Source organism: Phlebotomus argentipes, unplaced genomic scaffold (genome assembly GCF_947086385.1).
Source record: "Phlebotomus argentipes unplaced genomic scaffold, Phlebotomus argentipes genome assembly contig_5, whole genome shotgun sequence".
NCBI classification, from domain to species: Eukaryota; Metazoa; Arthropoda; class Insecta; order Diptera; family Psychodidae; genus Phlebotomus; species Phlebotomus argentipes.
The window spans coordinates 11616979-11632743 of record NW_026776165.1 but is presented as its reverse complement, the minus strand read 5'-3'; the positions used below and the strand labels follow the sequence as shown (position 1 = coordinate 11632743).

General features: G+C 45.7%; 5 protein-coding genes across 5 annotated transcripts; 3 read left to right on the top strand and 2 right to left on the bottom strand.

The window, feature by feature from the left end:
- Positions 1-502: 502 nt before the first annotated feature.
- Positions 503-1387, bottom strand: LOC132265654 (probable elongation factor 1-beta). Its single transcript, XM_059766405.1, has 2 exons — positions 1195-1387; positions 503-1130 (listed from the first exon to the last, which is right to left on the bottom strand). The coding sequence occupies exons 1-2, from the start codon at positions 1272-1274 to the stop codon at positions 551-553; spliced, it is 660 nt and encodes a 219-aa protein (XP_059622388.1). The 5' UTR covers positions 1275-1387; the 3' UTR covers positions 503-550.
- Positions 1388-1447: 60 nt separating this feature from the next.
- LOC132265650 (macoilin-2) lies at positions 1448-7695 on the top strand. The gene is made up of 9 exons (XM_059766393.1): positions 1448-1669; positions 2912-3056; positions 3150-3276; positions 3333-3459; positions 3629-4747; positions 4805-4963; positions 5025-5160; positions 5234-5423; positions 5494-7695. Exons 1-9 carry the CDS (start codon positions 1593-1595, stop codon positions 5871-5873), a joined length of 2460 nt encoding a protein of 819 aa, XP_059622376.1. The 5' UTR covers positions 1448-1592; the 3' UTR covers positions 5874-7695.
- A 57-nt stretch (positions 7696-7752) lies between these two features.
- On the top strand, positions 7753-8203 carry LOC132265656 (NADH dehydrogenase [ubiquinone] iron-sulfur protein 5). Its single transcript, XM_059766407.1, has one exon. The coding sequence runs from the start codon at positions 7844-7846 to the stop codon at positions 8147-8149; it is 306 nt and encodes a 101-aa protein (XP_059622390.1). The 5' UTR covers positions 7753-7843; the 3' UTR covers positions 8150-8203.
- A 37-nt stretch (positions 8204-8240) lies between these two features.
- LOC132265651 (ATP-dependent RNA helicase Ddx1) lies at positions 8241-10594 on the bottom strand. Its single transcript, XM_059766396.1, has 2 exons — positions 10483-10594; positions 8241-10417 (listed from the first exon to the last, which is right to left on the bottom strand). Exons 1-2 carry the CDS (start codon positions 10496-10498, stop codon positions 8241-8243), a joined length of 2193 nt encoding a protein of 730 aa, XP_059622379.1. The 5' UTR covers positions 10499-10594.
- Positions 10595-10615: 21 nt separating this feature from the next.
- LOC132265655 (GSK3-beta interaction protein) lies at positions 10616-11048 on the top strand. Its single transcript, XM_059766406.1, has one exon. It carries the CDS (start codon positions 10616-10618, stop codon positions 10964-10966), a length of 351 nt encoding a protein of 116 aa, XP_059622389.1. The 3' UTR covers positions 10967-11048.
- Positions 11049-15765: the final 4717 nt, after the last annotated feature.

Below are 15765 nucleotides of genomic sequence, written 5' to 3'. Positions count from 1 at the left end.
AGCATGACAAAGAGTTGTTAAAGCATCTCTGATTGCGATTGATCTGAAGCGATCATCAAACTGTTTCATATGACATCACGTTTATTTTACCTGCTTTTTGAGACTTTCAAAGACTTGCGTGCGTTCTGAATGGGTTCTGAAGTGCATTAAAAGCATTCTTACAAGAATCTCTTGAAGATTAACACGTCTTATTTGGAGAATGAGTGCCAGAGGTAAAGTTGCTCAAAGTGTAATATGAAATTAAAGTCAATGACATCTAATAAGAAATGCTTTCTTCGCCTGCTTTCCAATAAGAAGAGCAGCGAAGATGAAGACATGGAAATAAGAAGCGTTAAGATCGCGATTATTGTTTCTCTTTGTCTTATATTCTGAAACTGTCATCATTTCTCTGACTAATAGCGTACCTGGTGCGTCTGTTATGATACCCAGCCAATGATTCTCCTTGGAGAAAGTGAAGACGAAGGACTCAGGCAAAGATCAACGCTTAAGTTCAAAGTCACGATTAAATTTCTGTGCAGCAAGAGCATCTTTAATGAGCATCTCATCATTCCTAGATCTTGTTAAAGGCGGCAATGTCGACGGACTGGACAAAGTCCTCAAACTCCTGGATCTTCTCTTGCAGAAGATCCACGGAAATCTTCTCATCCTCGATCACGCACATGATCTGCAGCTTACGGATGCCGTACGCGAGGGGCACGAGCTTCGAGGCGCCCCACACGAGGCCGTCCATCACGATGGTGCGCACCAGTTCCTCCATCTTCGCCATGTCAGTCTCATCGTCCCACGGCTTCACATCCAGCAGAATTGAGCTCTTGGCGATCAAGGCTGGCTTCTTTGATTTCTTCTCCGAATACGCCTTCACGCGCTCCTCCCTAAGGCGCTCCGCCTCGGCATCATCCTCCTCGTCCGATCCGAACAGGTCCACATCATCGTCATCGTCCGCCGCCTTGCTTGCCACAGTGGGCTGCCCTCCGGACACCTGAGGAACAGCCTGACCGCCCCACTTGCTGCGCTCCGCCGGCGTGTAAGAGGCAATGTGACGGTACCAGCGCTGGACGTGCACGAACTTCTCGCCGGGATTGCTCCCGAGGGCCTCAAATACCGACAAATCCGCCTTGGATGGAGTGTACCTGCAAAGAGCGATCATCCACGTGGACATAACCTCAGAAGCACAAAAACACCTAAAATCCTTACCCAACCACGTAGCTGTTCGCTGCCAGGTGTTTGTTGAGCTCACCAAGGCCCTTGGGTGTATTCACGTCGCCAAAAGACATCTTTCCTGCCAGTATTTTTCACGGAAACGCGGTAAAAAAGCGAGGAAATAATAAAAAACGCAAAGTGAAAGCAAGCGGGTTGCCAGAGAAGAGAGATACTGCAGCGACACCTCTGAGCAACTCTTGCGCGCTCTCTGCTGCTTTGCAATTCCGCAGCACGATAGTGGCGCTGCCTACGCAGTTTTCTGACAAAAAGTGACAAGTGCGAAGAAGAAAATAGGGAGAAAAAGGCAAGAAAAGCGGGGTTTTGGCGTCAAAAGTGCATTCTGGAGGCAACAAACTGTGGAAAATCGAGCGATAAACACCCCACAATAAGCGATGAAGAGAAGAAATGCCGATTGTAAATTGAGGCGCCCCATAAAACGCAATAAAATCACGGAAGGAATGTACGGAAGGTAAAGAACGCTACCTTTTTCACACATATCGTCCTCGCGCGGTCTCCGCGATGCTCTCACAGGGCCTGTGCGCGCATGGGGCACAAGCTGCTGTGTCGCGGGGGGCGTGTGCTGTGCAACGCTGGCGGAGTGCCGTGACTATGTTGACGGGGAGTTTGTTGAGGCTTCCTTGTGTGCTCTTCCTACCAAAATGGCTGTTTCAGTATCAAAATTCTCTTCCCATCGCGTATCAGAGGCACTCCGCACCGTTGGCCGCGTGCACGCGGCGTCTTTGCGCTCCAGCAGCGCCTCCCGGCTGTATCGGGTGCCTTTCCCCACCTCCCTTGCCCCCTTCAGAGGCAATTGCTGCAACAGCTGTCGCAGCTGCCGCCGAAGTTTCCGCTGCTGTGGCCTCGCGAGCCATCCTTCGTGACCCCCTTTGGCGCGGGAACGCGCTGAGGGGCGCAAGAGTGCGAGTAGAGCGTGGACAGGGCACGGGGGCCGTCAAAATGCGTGAAACACACTGTGAAATTCCATGGGAAGAAGTCGAAATGCAACAATAAGACTGCATCGTCTTATAAGACATGGGATTCTATGGGAAGCAAATAAGAGTTCATAAAGAGAGAAAAGAAGATCACAGCTAAATTATTTCAGTACTTTTGAGGAATCAAAGTACTTATATTTGTATTTATAGAGTCATTCTTTGTGAAATTGTGATGTGGTAAACAATCTTAACCATTGTATTAGGGTTTAAACATCACACATGTAATTGAGAATTTTCACCCATTCGACTTATATTAAATTTCTGTGGTTTTTACTTTGCTTCACGACATTTGGTCACATTGACCGTCAGTCTGACGATGACAATAGCTGTTGTGGCCACTGAAGGGCTCAAGTGTCGATGAAGCACAATAATTGGTGTGATGAGAAAATCATCTGCAATCCTTCTTGTGGCCGAAAAGTGAGTGTGCGACAAGAGCTCAAGTTCACCAAGGCAGAGGAGAAGAGGCTGAAATGCAGCGCGTGCACAAATAATTGCATAATTCACCTACTTTTTGTTAACATTCGCCAACGCCAAGAGATGTGAATTGTCTCACCACAAACATTACCTATTAATACCATTGATAACACACCTTTCTCCCCTCGCGACATTATGTGTGGTTGCATGTGTGTATGTGTGTGTGTGTTTCTGCGGTTTTTGCAGAGATAAGAAGTGAATTGTCTAATGCACATGAGATCATCCTTTCCTTCTTCTTCTTGCAGCAATACAATATTGTACATCAAGTTCCTGTTACTGTGGGCCATTGTGATTACAGCCGATTTCATGTTGGAATTCCGCTTTGAGTTTCTCTGGCCGTTCTGGCTGCTTCTCCGTTCCGTTCATGACTCTTTCAAGTACAAGGGACTGGTGAGTTGTTGTGTCACTCAATCTGAGGACTTGCAATCCTCCTTCCCTGATGAAAGAGTATTTGATGTCATCATATTATCTCTCTCTCTGTAGGCTTTTTCCGTTCTCTTTGTGTGCATCGCCATCACATCGGATCTCATATGTTTATTTTTTATACCAGTCCACTGGCTGTTTTTTGCAGCAAGCACATACGTTTGGGTACAATATGTGTGGCACACAGGTGAGAAGAAGTGAGACAGTCCAGTTGGATTTTCACACGATGATTTTCTTTTGCAGAAAAGGGCATTTGCTTGCCGACAATCGTGCTGTGGATGCTTTTCCTGTACATTGAGGGTGCAGTTCGCTGGAAAGACAGTCGACATATGCCACATTTGGATCTCTGTCGACCTTTTGCTGCCCATTGGTGAGTTGTGACGGCGTATGTTTTTCAAAATGAAGAGATGATGTGGTTCTCAAACTTGATATTCAGGCAAATTTGCATTTTTTACGTTGTTCCACATGAAGACTCTCTTCTCTAACCCAAACTGTCCAATTTCATGTGTTAATTGTTCTCCTTGTGTCTCTCTCGACAGCATTGGCTATCCAGTGGTGACACTGGGTTTCGGCTTCAAGAGCTACGTCGGCTTCCGGATGCGCCAGCGAAAGCAGCGCGAGGTGGCGAAGGAGAATGAGTTTTACATGCAACTGCTGCAGCAGGCGCTGCCGCAGGAGGAGCCCGCCGAGGACGCGATAGCGCTGACGGAGAGCATCAGTGTGACGGCTGCCGCGACGACGACGACGATGACGTCGACGACGACCACGACCACGACCACGACGATCAACAATGGCGACGTGACGAGGAGCAGCAGTGGCAGCGGCGCCAAGAGTCCACCGAAGGCGCTCAGCATAGTCACAGTGACGTCGAGCCAGTCGAATGGTCATGCCGTGGGCGCGTCAGCGTCGTCGAACGGCAGCGTGGCGAGTGGCTATCCGGGTGGCCGTGGACATGGCAAGAGGAACAGCACTGCGGATGCGAGCAGCAAATGTGATCTTAACAATCATAGTAGTAGTAAATCATCCATTCATCACACGTCATATCATCAGCAGCAGCCGTGCTCTTCCGCATCATCTTCCACGCATAATTCCGCCGCGGCGGCCACGAAGGATGTGACGCGTTCATCGAGTGACAGTCTGTCTGGTGGATCGTCGCGTGAGCGCGACAGAGAGCAGAACACAAAGACTGATCACCGATCCATAATACACAATAGTCCAGAACCGAATGGACAGAGTGCTGGCGACGGATCGCCATCATCGACAAAATCATCATCACAGAGCAGCAGCAACAGAGTACAACAGAATGGTGGCATCAATTACAATTGCAGCGAACAGGAGGCGGATGTGACCATGGAGCGGGGCAAGAAAAGGAATCGCGCCAAGCAAAAGGACTCAGCGCGGGACAATCATCATCAGCAGCATGTGAATGGCATGGAGAGTGGTGGCCAGAGTGCACAGAATCACAGTCAGACGTCACAGACGCTGCCGCAGGTGTGCGAATCGTGTCTGCGACTCGAGGGTGAGGTGAAGAAGATGCGATCGGATATGGGGCACATGAGACAAGTGGAGCACGATCTGAGGCAGAAAGTGGACTCTGGGGCGACCATCAAGTCTTGTCTGCAGGCCAAGCAGAAGGAGAATGATGAGCTGGAGAAGAAGTGAGTGAAGTGGAATGTTTGCTGAATCATCAAATGCCTAATTGTTTGGCTTTATAGGATTCAAGATCTCAACAACTCGAGGCACGTGGACAGGCAGAATTTGCAGAATGCTGAGAAGAGGCTCGGCGAGGAGCGCCGTCAGCGACTCGCCTTGGAAGCCCAATTGACTAATGAGCGGAAGATTCGTGTGAAGATTGAAGAGAAAGCGGCTAAATTGTGAGTATCTGTCTTTGGGAGTTTATGTTAACGCACTGACAAATTCATTGTTTTCACATAGAACTGAATGTGGCGAATCGTGCAAGATGAAGAAGAGACATTTGGAGTCCGAAGCTGGACGCTTAAGACGTGAATTGTCAACAACCGATGAGCAGAGGAAGAGTAGTGAACAGCAGAACAGAAGATATGAAGATGAGGTAAATTCCTCTGCAAACATGATGAAGTGCAATGCATTATTGTTTGTGTGTGTTTGTTTTTTTTGTGTGACAGATTCGCAAATTGGAGGCAGAGATGAGAAATCGCGACGCTCAGCAGAGCACAGAGATGCTTATGTCAGCATTGGCGGCGATGCAGGATAAGAATTCGACGCTGGAGAAGAATTTGTCAGCTGAGACGAGATTTAAATTGGACTTGTTTTCTGCACTCGGCGAGGCGCGACGTGAAGTGGACATAAAGGATTGTGAGTAGAGTGATTGGCTTTGATGATTGGAGGTGATTTTTGATTTCGGTTTCTGTGTGTCCTTTTGCAGCACTGATTCGCAGCATGGAGAAGGAGATGCTGGAGCTGAAGGGGAAGATTGCTCAATTGCTGGCCGTGATGCCGGCCATGCCGACGGAATCCTTCAGTTTGACGCCCAATTCGTCAGCCGGCAGCTCAATGTTGCGCCTCAATGACACACCGCCGCTGATCATGGCGCAACAGAGTCCGAGTCAGGTGCAGATGGGCCTCGGCGCGCCGTCGATCATCTGCCAACTGACGGCGGCCAGTCAGGGTGTGTCGAATTGCGTTCAGCAGCAGCGCGAGGCGCCTGGCGTGGGCAACATGGGTGGCAATTCGTCGAATCTTGATCCCAATGCCACGGCGTACACGCCCAAGAATTCGTCCCTCGTGGGCGGCACGGAGGCCTGACTGGATCGCGTGGTGTAAAGGAGATTCCCCAACAATCTTCCATCTGAACACTAAAGCTGAGGATCATTTATCAGCGATTGCGCGCGCGCGCGCGAGAGAGTGAGAAAGAGAGAGAGATGAGGTACGTATGTATGATTTTTTCTTCATTCACAATTGCGAGGACAGTTGAGAAAAACAGGAATTATGATGTGAAAAAAATTTGGGGTAAGAAAGAGAAAGAAAGGAAGGAATCGACAAAATCCGAAGAAATGTTATATTATAAGTTTCTGTTCTCCAACGATTTGTGCTTATTCTTTAATTCCTTCGTCACCCACTCAATTTCTCCGGCTGCAACTGTTGAAAACAGAGAGAGAGAGAGAAAGAGAAACATTAGGAAATGATTGATAAGAGCTGAGGGAGAAATGGATTAATTCTATTCACGAATCAACCAACAATGTTCAACTCAATTTGACTGATTTGTATTCTTTCGAGATATGCTAGTTTTTTTTTTTTGTTCACGAATTAGTAGTTTGTGCTTTTTTTCTTTTAACATTTTCCATTTTATTTAGAGCGCGTGATTGAAAATTTACTCACAACACACGAAAAGAAGATGAAAAGGAAAAATATCCACACTGTCCAAGAAATATTTTTTTATTGTAACACTTCAATATTGAAATGGTCTTTATTATATATATAAATGAATTTAAAAAAAAAATACTCATTTGAGATACACTTGAGACGACAAAAAAATGGTATGAATTGCGTTTAATGCGAAACAAGAAGAGATGAAGAAAGAAAAATAAGAAAAGAGAATGAAGAAAAAGCGAAATGAGAGTGGAGAAAAAAATGAAATTATTGTATGAATTTTATTTTTTCATTTAACTTTTGTGATATAAATTATAGACTAAAAAAAACAAGAAAAGAAGAAGAAGATGTGGAAAAACTGAAGAAACAGACTTTTGTTTAGTGTTATTTATTATTATTTTTAATTATTAATTTACTTCAGAGAGAAAGAAAAATGACGAGAGGTTGAGATTCAATAGAAGAGAAATGCGAGCGCTTTAACGCTGAAGATCTTTTTTTTTTGTATAATTTTCACTGTAAAACCGATTTTTGCGTTTTTTTTTTGAGAGACTTTTTTGCCAAGTGACTTACAAAAAGAACAGTGATTTTTTAATTAGTAGAAAAGCACGCTTTTTTTTGTAAAAATCATTTTGTATTAAGGAGGGTTTTTTTTCTGGATTTATGATCAATGACAGAAGTTTGTAAAGTGTAGAGAAATGAAGAAATGACGGAAGAGTTAATCATAAAGGATACAATAGTGATAATTTGCACCTTTCCTAGCCGAGAAGTTAACTTACAATAAACAACAAGAACAACAACAAAACTATGAATGGGAGAAAAATTAGACAGAAGGGAAATGAAGAGGGAAAGGCAAGAGAGAGAATTGAAGATTTTTCTTTTAAAATACACACACACACACACACACAGTAATTCCACACCGAACTTCAACAATCCTCCTTAAATGTCGTAAAATTATGGAATGACACGTGGAAAACTGAACTGATGGTTTTCTTGTGACAAAAAAAACTTTTGATTTTCATCCCTGTAAGCGAGAAAAAGAGAAAAGTTAGAGGCGAGAAATGAGAAGGAAACGTGTAAAAAAGTCTAAATAGTAGAGTGATGTGATGCTGGTTGTAATTTTGTTAAAAAAAATATTGTGAGTTCGCTCTCTATATGTGTCAATACCTCAGAATATAATCGATAAATGCAAGAAATGATCAATACAAGAAAATTGTATTTGAGAAAAAGCCACAAATATTAATAAATTAACAGAAGAGAAGTTGACTTTGTTTTACTCGCGGCCGTTATTCTCATTCGGGAGATTCAAATTTCCCGCAGTATTGGCACCACTGCTGGGCTGTCAGATTGCTCGAGGTGAAGTGGCGTAATAAGAAATTTTTTCCTTGTGAAAATCTCGAGAATCCAGGATGTCTGGGCAACCATTCTTGCGGAATATCTTCACGGACCTCACGGCGTCCATCCCCAATTGCCAGCACTACGACAAGTGCGGCGAGAGGGAGATTGATATGATGGAGTGCCTGGAGGCGTACGGAACGGACAGAGGGCGACTGAAGTGTGCCGATCTGATTCACGACTTCCAGGAGTGCGTGGGCAGGAAGAAGCAAATCCTGCGCTTCCACGCCATGCGCAGCGAGAGGCACCGTCAGTGGTGGAAGGGCGAGCGCAGCAGCGAGGAGCACTACGCCAAGGCGCCCCGTGTGGATGCCTATTGATCTGTGTGTCCGGAAAGTGCTAGAGTGTCAATAGAGAATTATGATATTGTGGGATTCCTGGGCTTTTTATTCCGTGAGGGGAGTATTTTATTTATCGCACTGGGAGGTGCTTGAGGAAGAGCACCTGGGCGCGTGACTCGAGATCCGAGAGTTGCTGCACCACAGGAATCAGCTGCTGCACGTGATCCTTGTATCCCGTGCCGGAATTCTTCAGCTTCTCGCCGTACACGACTTTCCCGTCGAAATCATTCACAGGCACCTTCATGTCCTTGTCCACCTGGGGAATGGTGATATTCAGGTGATCCTCGATCTCCGCCAAGTAGTTCATCTCGTTGTACCACACGCAGCAGCCTCTCTGGTCAGTGAGATTCGTGTTCCAGCAATTTCTGCCGCGAGATTTGCACCACTCGCCGTGGTACCACACCTTCTCCGGCACCGACGCCACCAGACTTATGGCCAGACCCATTCTCTCGGCCCTGCCAACGCGCCCAATACGATGCACGTAGTTGGACTTCTCGTCCGGCAGCGTGATGTTAATCATAAAGGGCAGCCCAGAGACGTCAATGCCTCTGGCCGCGACATCAGTGCAGATGAGGAACTTCACTCGCTTCTCCTTGAACGCCTCCAGGTTGGCCTTCCTCTCCTGCGGCTTCCGGTCGCCGTGAAGACACACGCACGAGTACTTCTGGCCGCCCGCCAGCTTCAAGTACCTCTCCAGGTTGTCGCAATCCAGCTTCGTGCGACAGAAAATAATGGCACGATCCATGTTGTGCTCCTCAATCGCCTTCACGCAGTAGTCACCCTTGAGGATCTTCACTGCCTCCGAGAGAGTCTCCGCCGTACTGTTTCCCGGCCTCACGTTGTCCTGGGCGTGCACAGCATCAGTCTGGATGCGCTGGCGCATGCTGTGCCACGCGGTATCCCTCTGGGGATCTACCTTCACCACCACATGATGCACAGTCTCCGGCACCGCGTCCTCGCCCTTGAGATCCACCCAGGTGGGGAAGTGCATCAGGCGCTCAGCCATCTTCTTCACCTCGAACGAGTGCAGCGTGGCGCTGCACACGATCATCTGTAGCCGCCTGCCGTCGGCTGTGATCTTGGGTATTTGCTTGTGCAGCCGATCGATCATGTCGCCATAGCCCTGCTGCAGCAGTCCATCGGCTTCGTCCAGCACGAAGAATCTGCAATGCGACAGCAGCAAATAGCCACCGCCAATGAGATCCTCAAGACGTCCGGGCGTCGCCACTATTATATCCACGCCCCGCTCGAGGACAGCCATCTGATCCCTCACGTTCACCCCACCGATCAGCAGGAGCTCACTGATCAGGGGATCCTTCAAGTGTCGCTTGAACTTCGTGATCTGCGTCAGAGTTTGCTCAGCCAATTCCCGTGATGGCTCAATGATTATGGCCTGCGGAGCATTCGGCTTGGGCTTGGCATCCTCCAGTGCAGCAGCCGTGGGAGCAGCCAGAGGGTTGTTCTTCACGCACTTCTTCTCCACATTCACCAGACCCACAAATCCTTGTGCTGGCGGATGCTTGAAAGCCTCTTCGCCAAAGTTGAACAGCATCTCGGCATTCTTCAGCACAACAGCCGGATAGAAAGTCTCGGTGCGCAAGAAATCGGGCACGTTGAACGCCACTCCCAGATCCTTTCCATTCTTTATGAAACGCACCTCATGCGCCTGGAGATCCAGAAGACATCCAATCACATCGTTGATGCCAAAAGCCTCTCCATAGTCATCAAATTGTCGGTTGTTTGACTTCTTGCCCGTACCGCCGAAGCCAAAGCCAAACTTGCAGGTGCCCAGATCGAGATTGGCCTTCTGGGTGGCCCAGCCCACACGGCAGAGTCCCTCATCCGTCACAGTCGCCTCGAAGAAGTACTTTCCGGCACCTTGAACACCAGTCGTGCACCGACAGCCGTGCCACTCCTTGAATTCTCTCGATTGGCACTTAAATCCATCCGGAGAGACTGCCAAGGCGTTGCCACGATCGAAGAAGGACATTGTCCAGGGCTTCGCTGTGGTTCCGGATGCCGTGGCGCCTTTTTTACCCTTCCCCTCTTCGATATCTTTCAGTGTCTCCCACACAATCTGCAGAATTGGCAGACAGAAGGCTCCGGTCTTTCCACTGCCAGTTTCAGCGGCCATCAGGACGTCTCCACCGCCCAGGATCAGGGGAATCGCTTCTGCCTGGACGTCTGTGGGGAGAGTCCACTCCATTTCATCCACGGCGCGTCCAATTTCCGGCAAAACGCCAAATTCTGCATTGCAAATGTAAATATACTGTATTAAGAGAGGATTGTGAAGATAATAGAGTGTTTCTTACCCTCAAAAGCAGTCATTTCTTCGGATTTCACTTCTTCTGGCCACACAGTTCACGCACCAAAACCGGCTGTCAACCCAATTCACCACAGTGGTGAGTAGTTGTGAAAAGTGTAAACAGAACTGTTTTCAGTAAAATGTGGGATTCTGAGGAGCTGATGGATTGGCAGCAGGAAGCCGCTGCAATTGTGCACGATGTGAAGGCGCACTTGAAGACTGTCGAAGTGTCTCAGCGACTGGAATCAAAGAGTAGTCGAATTTACTTGAACGCCACGACTCTGGAGGATAAAAATCTCTGCATATGCGTGTCTGCCATGGGATTTCGCATTGTTGGCGAGGAGTTTGACACTGTGAATCCGGAAATTGAGGACAATTCGAGGATTTACGAGACTCCCTACGCTCTCTTCACAGACATCTCGCCACTCTACGTGAAATCCTTCGGACAGGCACTACAAAAGGCCATGGAATCGATTGCTGGAAATTCATAGGTATAGCTAATAAATCTCTTACCCCAGCCAATGGTCGATTTTCCCTCTTTTGCGCACGCATTTCTGGACTAAAATTTCCCCACTCGTCGAAATTGTGCGCACCCCGGCCACACGGCGGCGCTGGTGTGCTCGGTTGAAATCGGTCCTGCGTTTGACAACGCAGTCAGCCAATGGCGATCAATGGCGATTGTTGTGCGTTGCTCGCGTTTTTCCCGTGAAAATTGAAACAGTGCGAAAAAGTCGCTTCTCTGCGCGATCGTGTGGGAAACTGTTGTGCAACCACCGCCCCAAGCTGTGTGGATACAGTGAATAGTGGAGTTGACGCTGTAAGTGGCTGGGAAGCGGGCCCCAAGGGGGCGCTCGCGGGGCTTGGCCGTCTGGCTAATTTGGGGAGAGCGCTTGGCTGTTGCCCTCTCGCTCCCACCTGGGGCGACACTCGGCGGGTCTCACTCGTGGAGCCTCCCGTGTGATGATGGGCCGACTGTGATAAGATTGCGAGTTTGAGAAAATGAGACCTTATTTCTACTCATTTTTCTGCCTCTTTTTCTGGTCACTTTAGCGGCAGCGAGACATTTGGGGAGGGGGTGGCTTTTCCAGAGAAAAAATGGGGGTGGATGACGCAAGATATTGTGCAAGACAGTCTCGGCCCCAAAAGGGCTTCACCCCTTTGGAAATGGAATTGCATGGGAAACCCTGGGAGACCTCTTGGGAAATCTCACTTGATGTGAGGCCAGATTTGGGGACATTTTGGTGGAAAATTTGGCAGCAGAAGCACCCCATCTCCACCGTCAAGGTCACGGCGCGCCTGCCTCGAGCAAGGGGTGGAAAAGTTCGGCACAGAAAGGCCCAAAATCGGCGCCAGAAGAAGGGCTGTTGAAAACAATTGTAATAGAATCAAGGCTAGTGACCAGGCAAATGAAGTGAAACGATAAGAGAGTCTTTAAGAAATTCTATACAAAGACAAGCACTGAGTGAACAAACAAGATTTTAAGTACTTTTTGAAGATAATAAATGTTTTTTTAGATTGACAAAATGATGGGATTTAAGCTCTGGTGCTCTGAAACTAGCGGATTTGATGATTGGAAACGCTGTTTTCGAGGGGCGGAGCTTAAGAATGGGTGGGGCTTAAGATAATATTGCTTTGACGCATTTTGTAAGTAAAAAATTAGAAAAATATACGAACAAAGGCATTTAATAAAAGAATAGTTTGACCTTAAATGCTCTCGTTCAAGCCTTAACCCTTAAATTAGGTTAGAAAACAGAGTTTATTTTCTGTATGTATATTGAATTTCACTTCTGTGCACTTATTTTAAAATCTATAAGGCTAATTTTATCGTATACTTTCAGCTAAAATATTACTATTAAACTCGACCTTCTGCATATTGAAATGCAAATTTTCAATTTCTGTTATCTGATTTCTTCTTGCCCAGGCATCACAAGAAAGCATTGTTTATTTACTCATCCGCCCCTTTTGTGATTTTCTGCAAATGCTATCCGAACTCTTATCGCAAATCACGCAAAAACAGCATAAAATTTACAGAGTTTTTTTTCGAATCAATTGTGAGCGGTTGAATGATGGATTAAATATTCTCTGTAATTCAATCTCAATGCTGAGATTTCTCTCCAATTCTTATAAAAACTCACTTGCGATGATTCTTCAAGGAATTGGCATGTTTTTCAGAAGTCTGCACCCGCCGAGAGAGAGAGGAAACACTCGCCAGTGCGCTTATCGCGGACAAGTGCGAAAAATACAAGTCTTCTTATCACTTTGTGCAGAGGCACAATGTTATAACTTTACACATTGGCCAGAAGTTTCCTCTGCAGAAGTTATTGTTTTTTTCTTTCTCAGAATGTTGTAATTAAATTGTTGGGTTAAGTGCATTTCCATGAGGTTGGATTTTATCCCCTGTTCTGAGTCTCTCCGATATCAATTTAATATTCATTTCACGCATTGGGGATATTTTTCAATTTCCACAACACAATCGTGATGGGATGGAAAATTTCTCGTATTCTCTCTAATTTTTCCATGAGGGGGAGAGAGAAGAAAGGGGAGCGAGAGAAAGAGTGTGTGTGTTTTTGGGAGGGTGGCGGCGAATGAGGGTGAATTTTTCGGTTGGGGCGAGGATTTGACGATAAAGTGTGTGCGCAGGAGAGGAAGTTGGGCAATTGTGCGTTCCACGATGAATGTCAAATTGTGTACTCTTGTCTGCTTTGTAGGTCAAGTTAAAGGACGTAAAAATGAGCTTTCCGCAATGGTCGATGGCACAACTGGGCCGATATTGTGTGTGATGGAAAATTTCTCCACTGGAGACGCAGAATCTCTATGATTTTTGCCCACTATTAATTTTCCACGTCTTCTCTGGGGCCAGACTCGGCGGCACCTCGTGTGAAAGAAGGAAAAATGGTGATGTGAAAGATGAGAGGAAAAGAGGGCTCAGCTCGCAGAGGAAAATCACATTGTGATGCTCTCAATTGGTGATGATGAATAATTTAGAGTTGGATTTTCCACCAAAATGCTCCATTGTTTCACCTTCCTGTCGATCTTCAACTCTCTCACATGCCAAAAACTCAGTTTGGAATTGACCTAAATTTTCCCATGGCATGTGAAACTAATGCCATTCAATCGATATATAGTGTGAGGACTTCTTCAGGCTCAACTGAAATCGAGGCGAGAATCACTGAAATATCTCACAGAATTCCTCCGGAGATTTCTTCATGAGCGTTTCTTCGTCCTGTTGAACCACTCTAAACCAATTACTGGGCTGAAGGAGTGGGTGAGAATGTCTTTCACTCTTTCTATTGTCTCTGAGAATTTCTGCCAGTTTCCAACACATATTTGTGACAACACAATAATTAATGACATCAAATTACAACCACCCAAAGTTTTCATTCATTGATTTTATCCTGACAACCCCGCTATTTTATTTATGTAATGACGAAATTTAATACATTGCCAATGATTTTATTGAATCTCGTGGTATTTTTGGTACATCAAACCATTGAGGGTGATTTTGCAGGCAATTTTGAATGGTTCTTTTTATGAAATTACAGGGAAAATTGAAATATGAGAAATAATATGTATTGAATGAGTTTAACCTATAGGTTAAAAATATCAATCGATATTGATTGGAATATAACAATGATAGGAAAATATTATATGATATATCAGAATCACAGCTTAAACTGCAGCCTTTTGCATAGAAAAATTTATGTGAACAACAGAATTTAGAGAGAATGAGAATTATGCCTTATTATTACAACATTTCCATCACCGGATTTCAGGGAAACGTACTTCTATGATACATCTGGGATTAAAATGGATTTCATTGCAAATAGGGAAAATATTAATAATAATTTCACAGGAAAAAAACTTTTACTGATGCTTTTTACGCACTTGTGCATCCTTTTTTGAACGTTTTTTCTGACAAATATTTCCACTTGATGAGGATTTGACATCGCAATATAATTGTTCGCATTTGACGTGCAAAATATTCGTCCATGTGAATCATTTCAATTTGAATGCTTAAGCTGCTTTGCAGAGAGACTCAATTAAAATTCAGTTTAGTACCAGTAAATCCGTGTGATTGAATATGCCCCAATATATATCACGGGTAGACGAGCGAAGGGAGATGGAAATGGAAAATGTCTGCATCACAGTTTCAATTTCACCGCTCCTTTAATCATTTGACTGTGTTGATGAAGTTTTCCTCGTAATTATTCCAATGATATTTCTCTCTCTCTCTCTCAGCCATTTTCACGGTGCGTTGGCGTTGCTTGTGAAAGTGTGTGGGGTTGTTGGTAGTCGGAAGCGCTCTGGAAACACCCACGCGCTCGCACAGAGTTCACGATCCTTGAGTGGGTGACGATGGCATTGATAAGGGAATTTGCAGGATTTTATCGTTTCGGGCTCTTCTTGACTCTTTCGCTGCCATGGAGAAATTGAACTGCTTGTTGTCTGTGTGTGTGGGCAAGAAGGCGATTTCGTAGCTTTTATGGAGCTTTTTTGGATGTTGCTTGTTATGGATGTTTGCAAAATGTGTGACTTGTGAGCCCCTGTCGTTGATTTTTTTTCTTTTGGCAAAATGATATGATCTATTTTTATGTCCTCTTCTTCACTCACAACAAATTTTGGCCGTTCAATATATTGTTTCTCAGCCTGTGTGTTGGTGATTGAAATTATAGAGGCGCACACGCGGTAAAAAGAATGCCAGATGCTCTGGAGGAGGCGCCCAAGATGGTCAGTAGAACAAGAAAATGAGACTGGCGCGTCTGCACTTGAGATATTGTGGAGCTTTTGAGATTGGATATTGAGAAAGTGTTGTTGTTTCCCCCCTAAAAAAACTTATTCGCCTCACATTCTGCTAGTTTTCTTTCTTGTGTGGTCAGAAAACAGAGAGAAAGAGAGGGAGAGAGAGAGAAGTAGGATGTATAATCAGAAATTCAGACAGTTTGCTGAGACTGAGAACTGTGGTGGTGTGAAATGATATAATTTGCTTAGAGGAGGTTGTAAAAAAACACACAATCAATCAATTACACATATTCAATTGACCTCTGGACTGGCGTAAAATCTTCACTCGTTTGCGCTCATTTGCCAACCCTTGCCTTCGTGCCATTATCCAATATATGATGGTTTTATTAAGTATAACTTACACACTGTATTGTATTTGCTTTGTCTTCCAGAGAGCGACAAGACAGACTGTGCGACACGAGAGTTGGTCGTGAAGGCATCAGAAGATACTCAAGGAATCCAACGCACAAGTCTCTCTCTCTCTCGGCAGGGAGACAAATTGTGGAGAGTG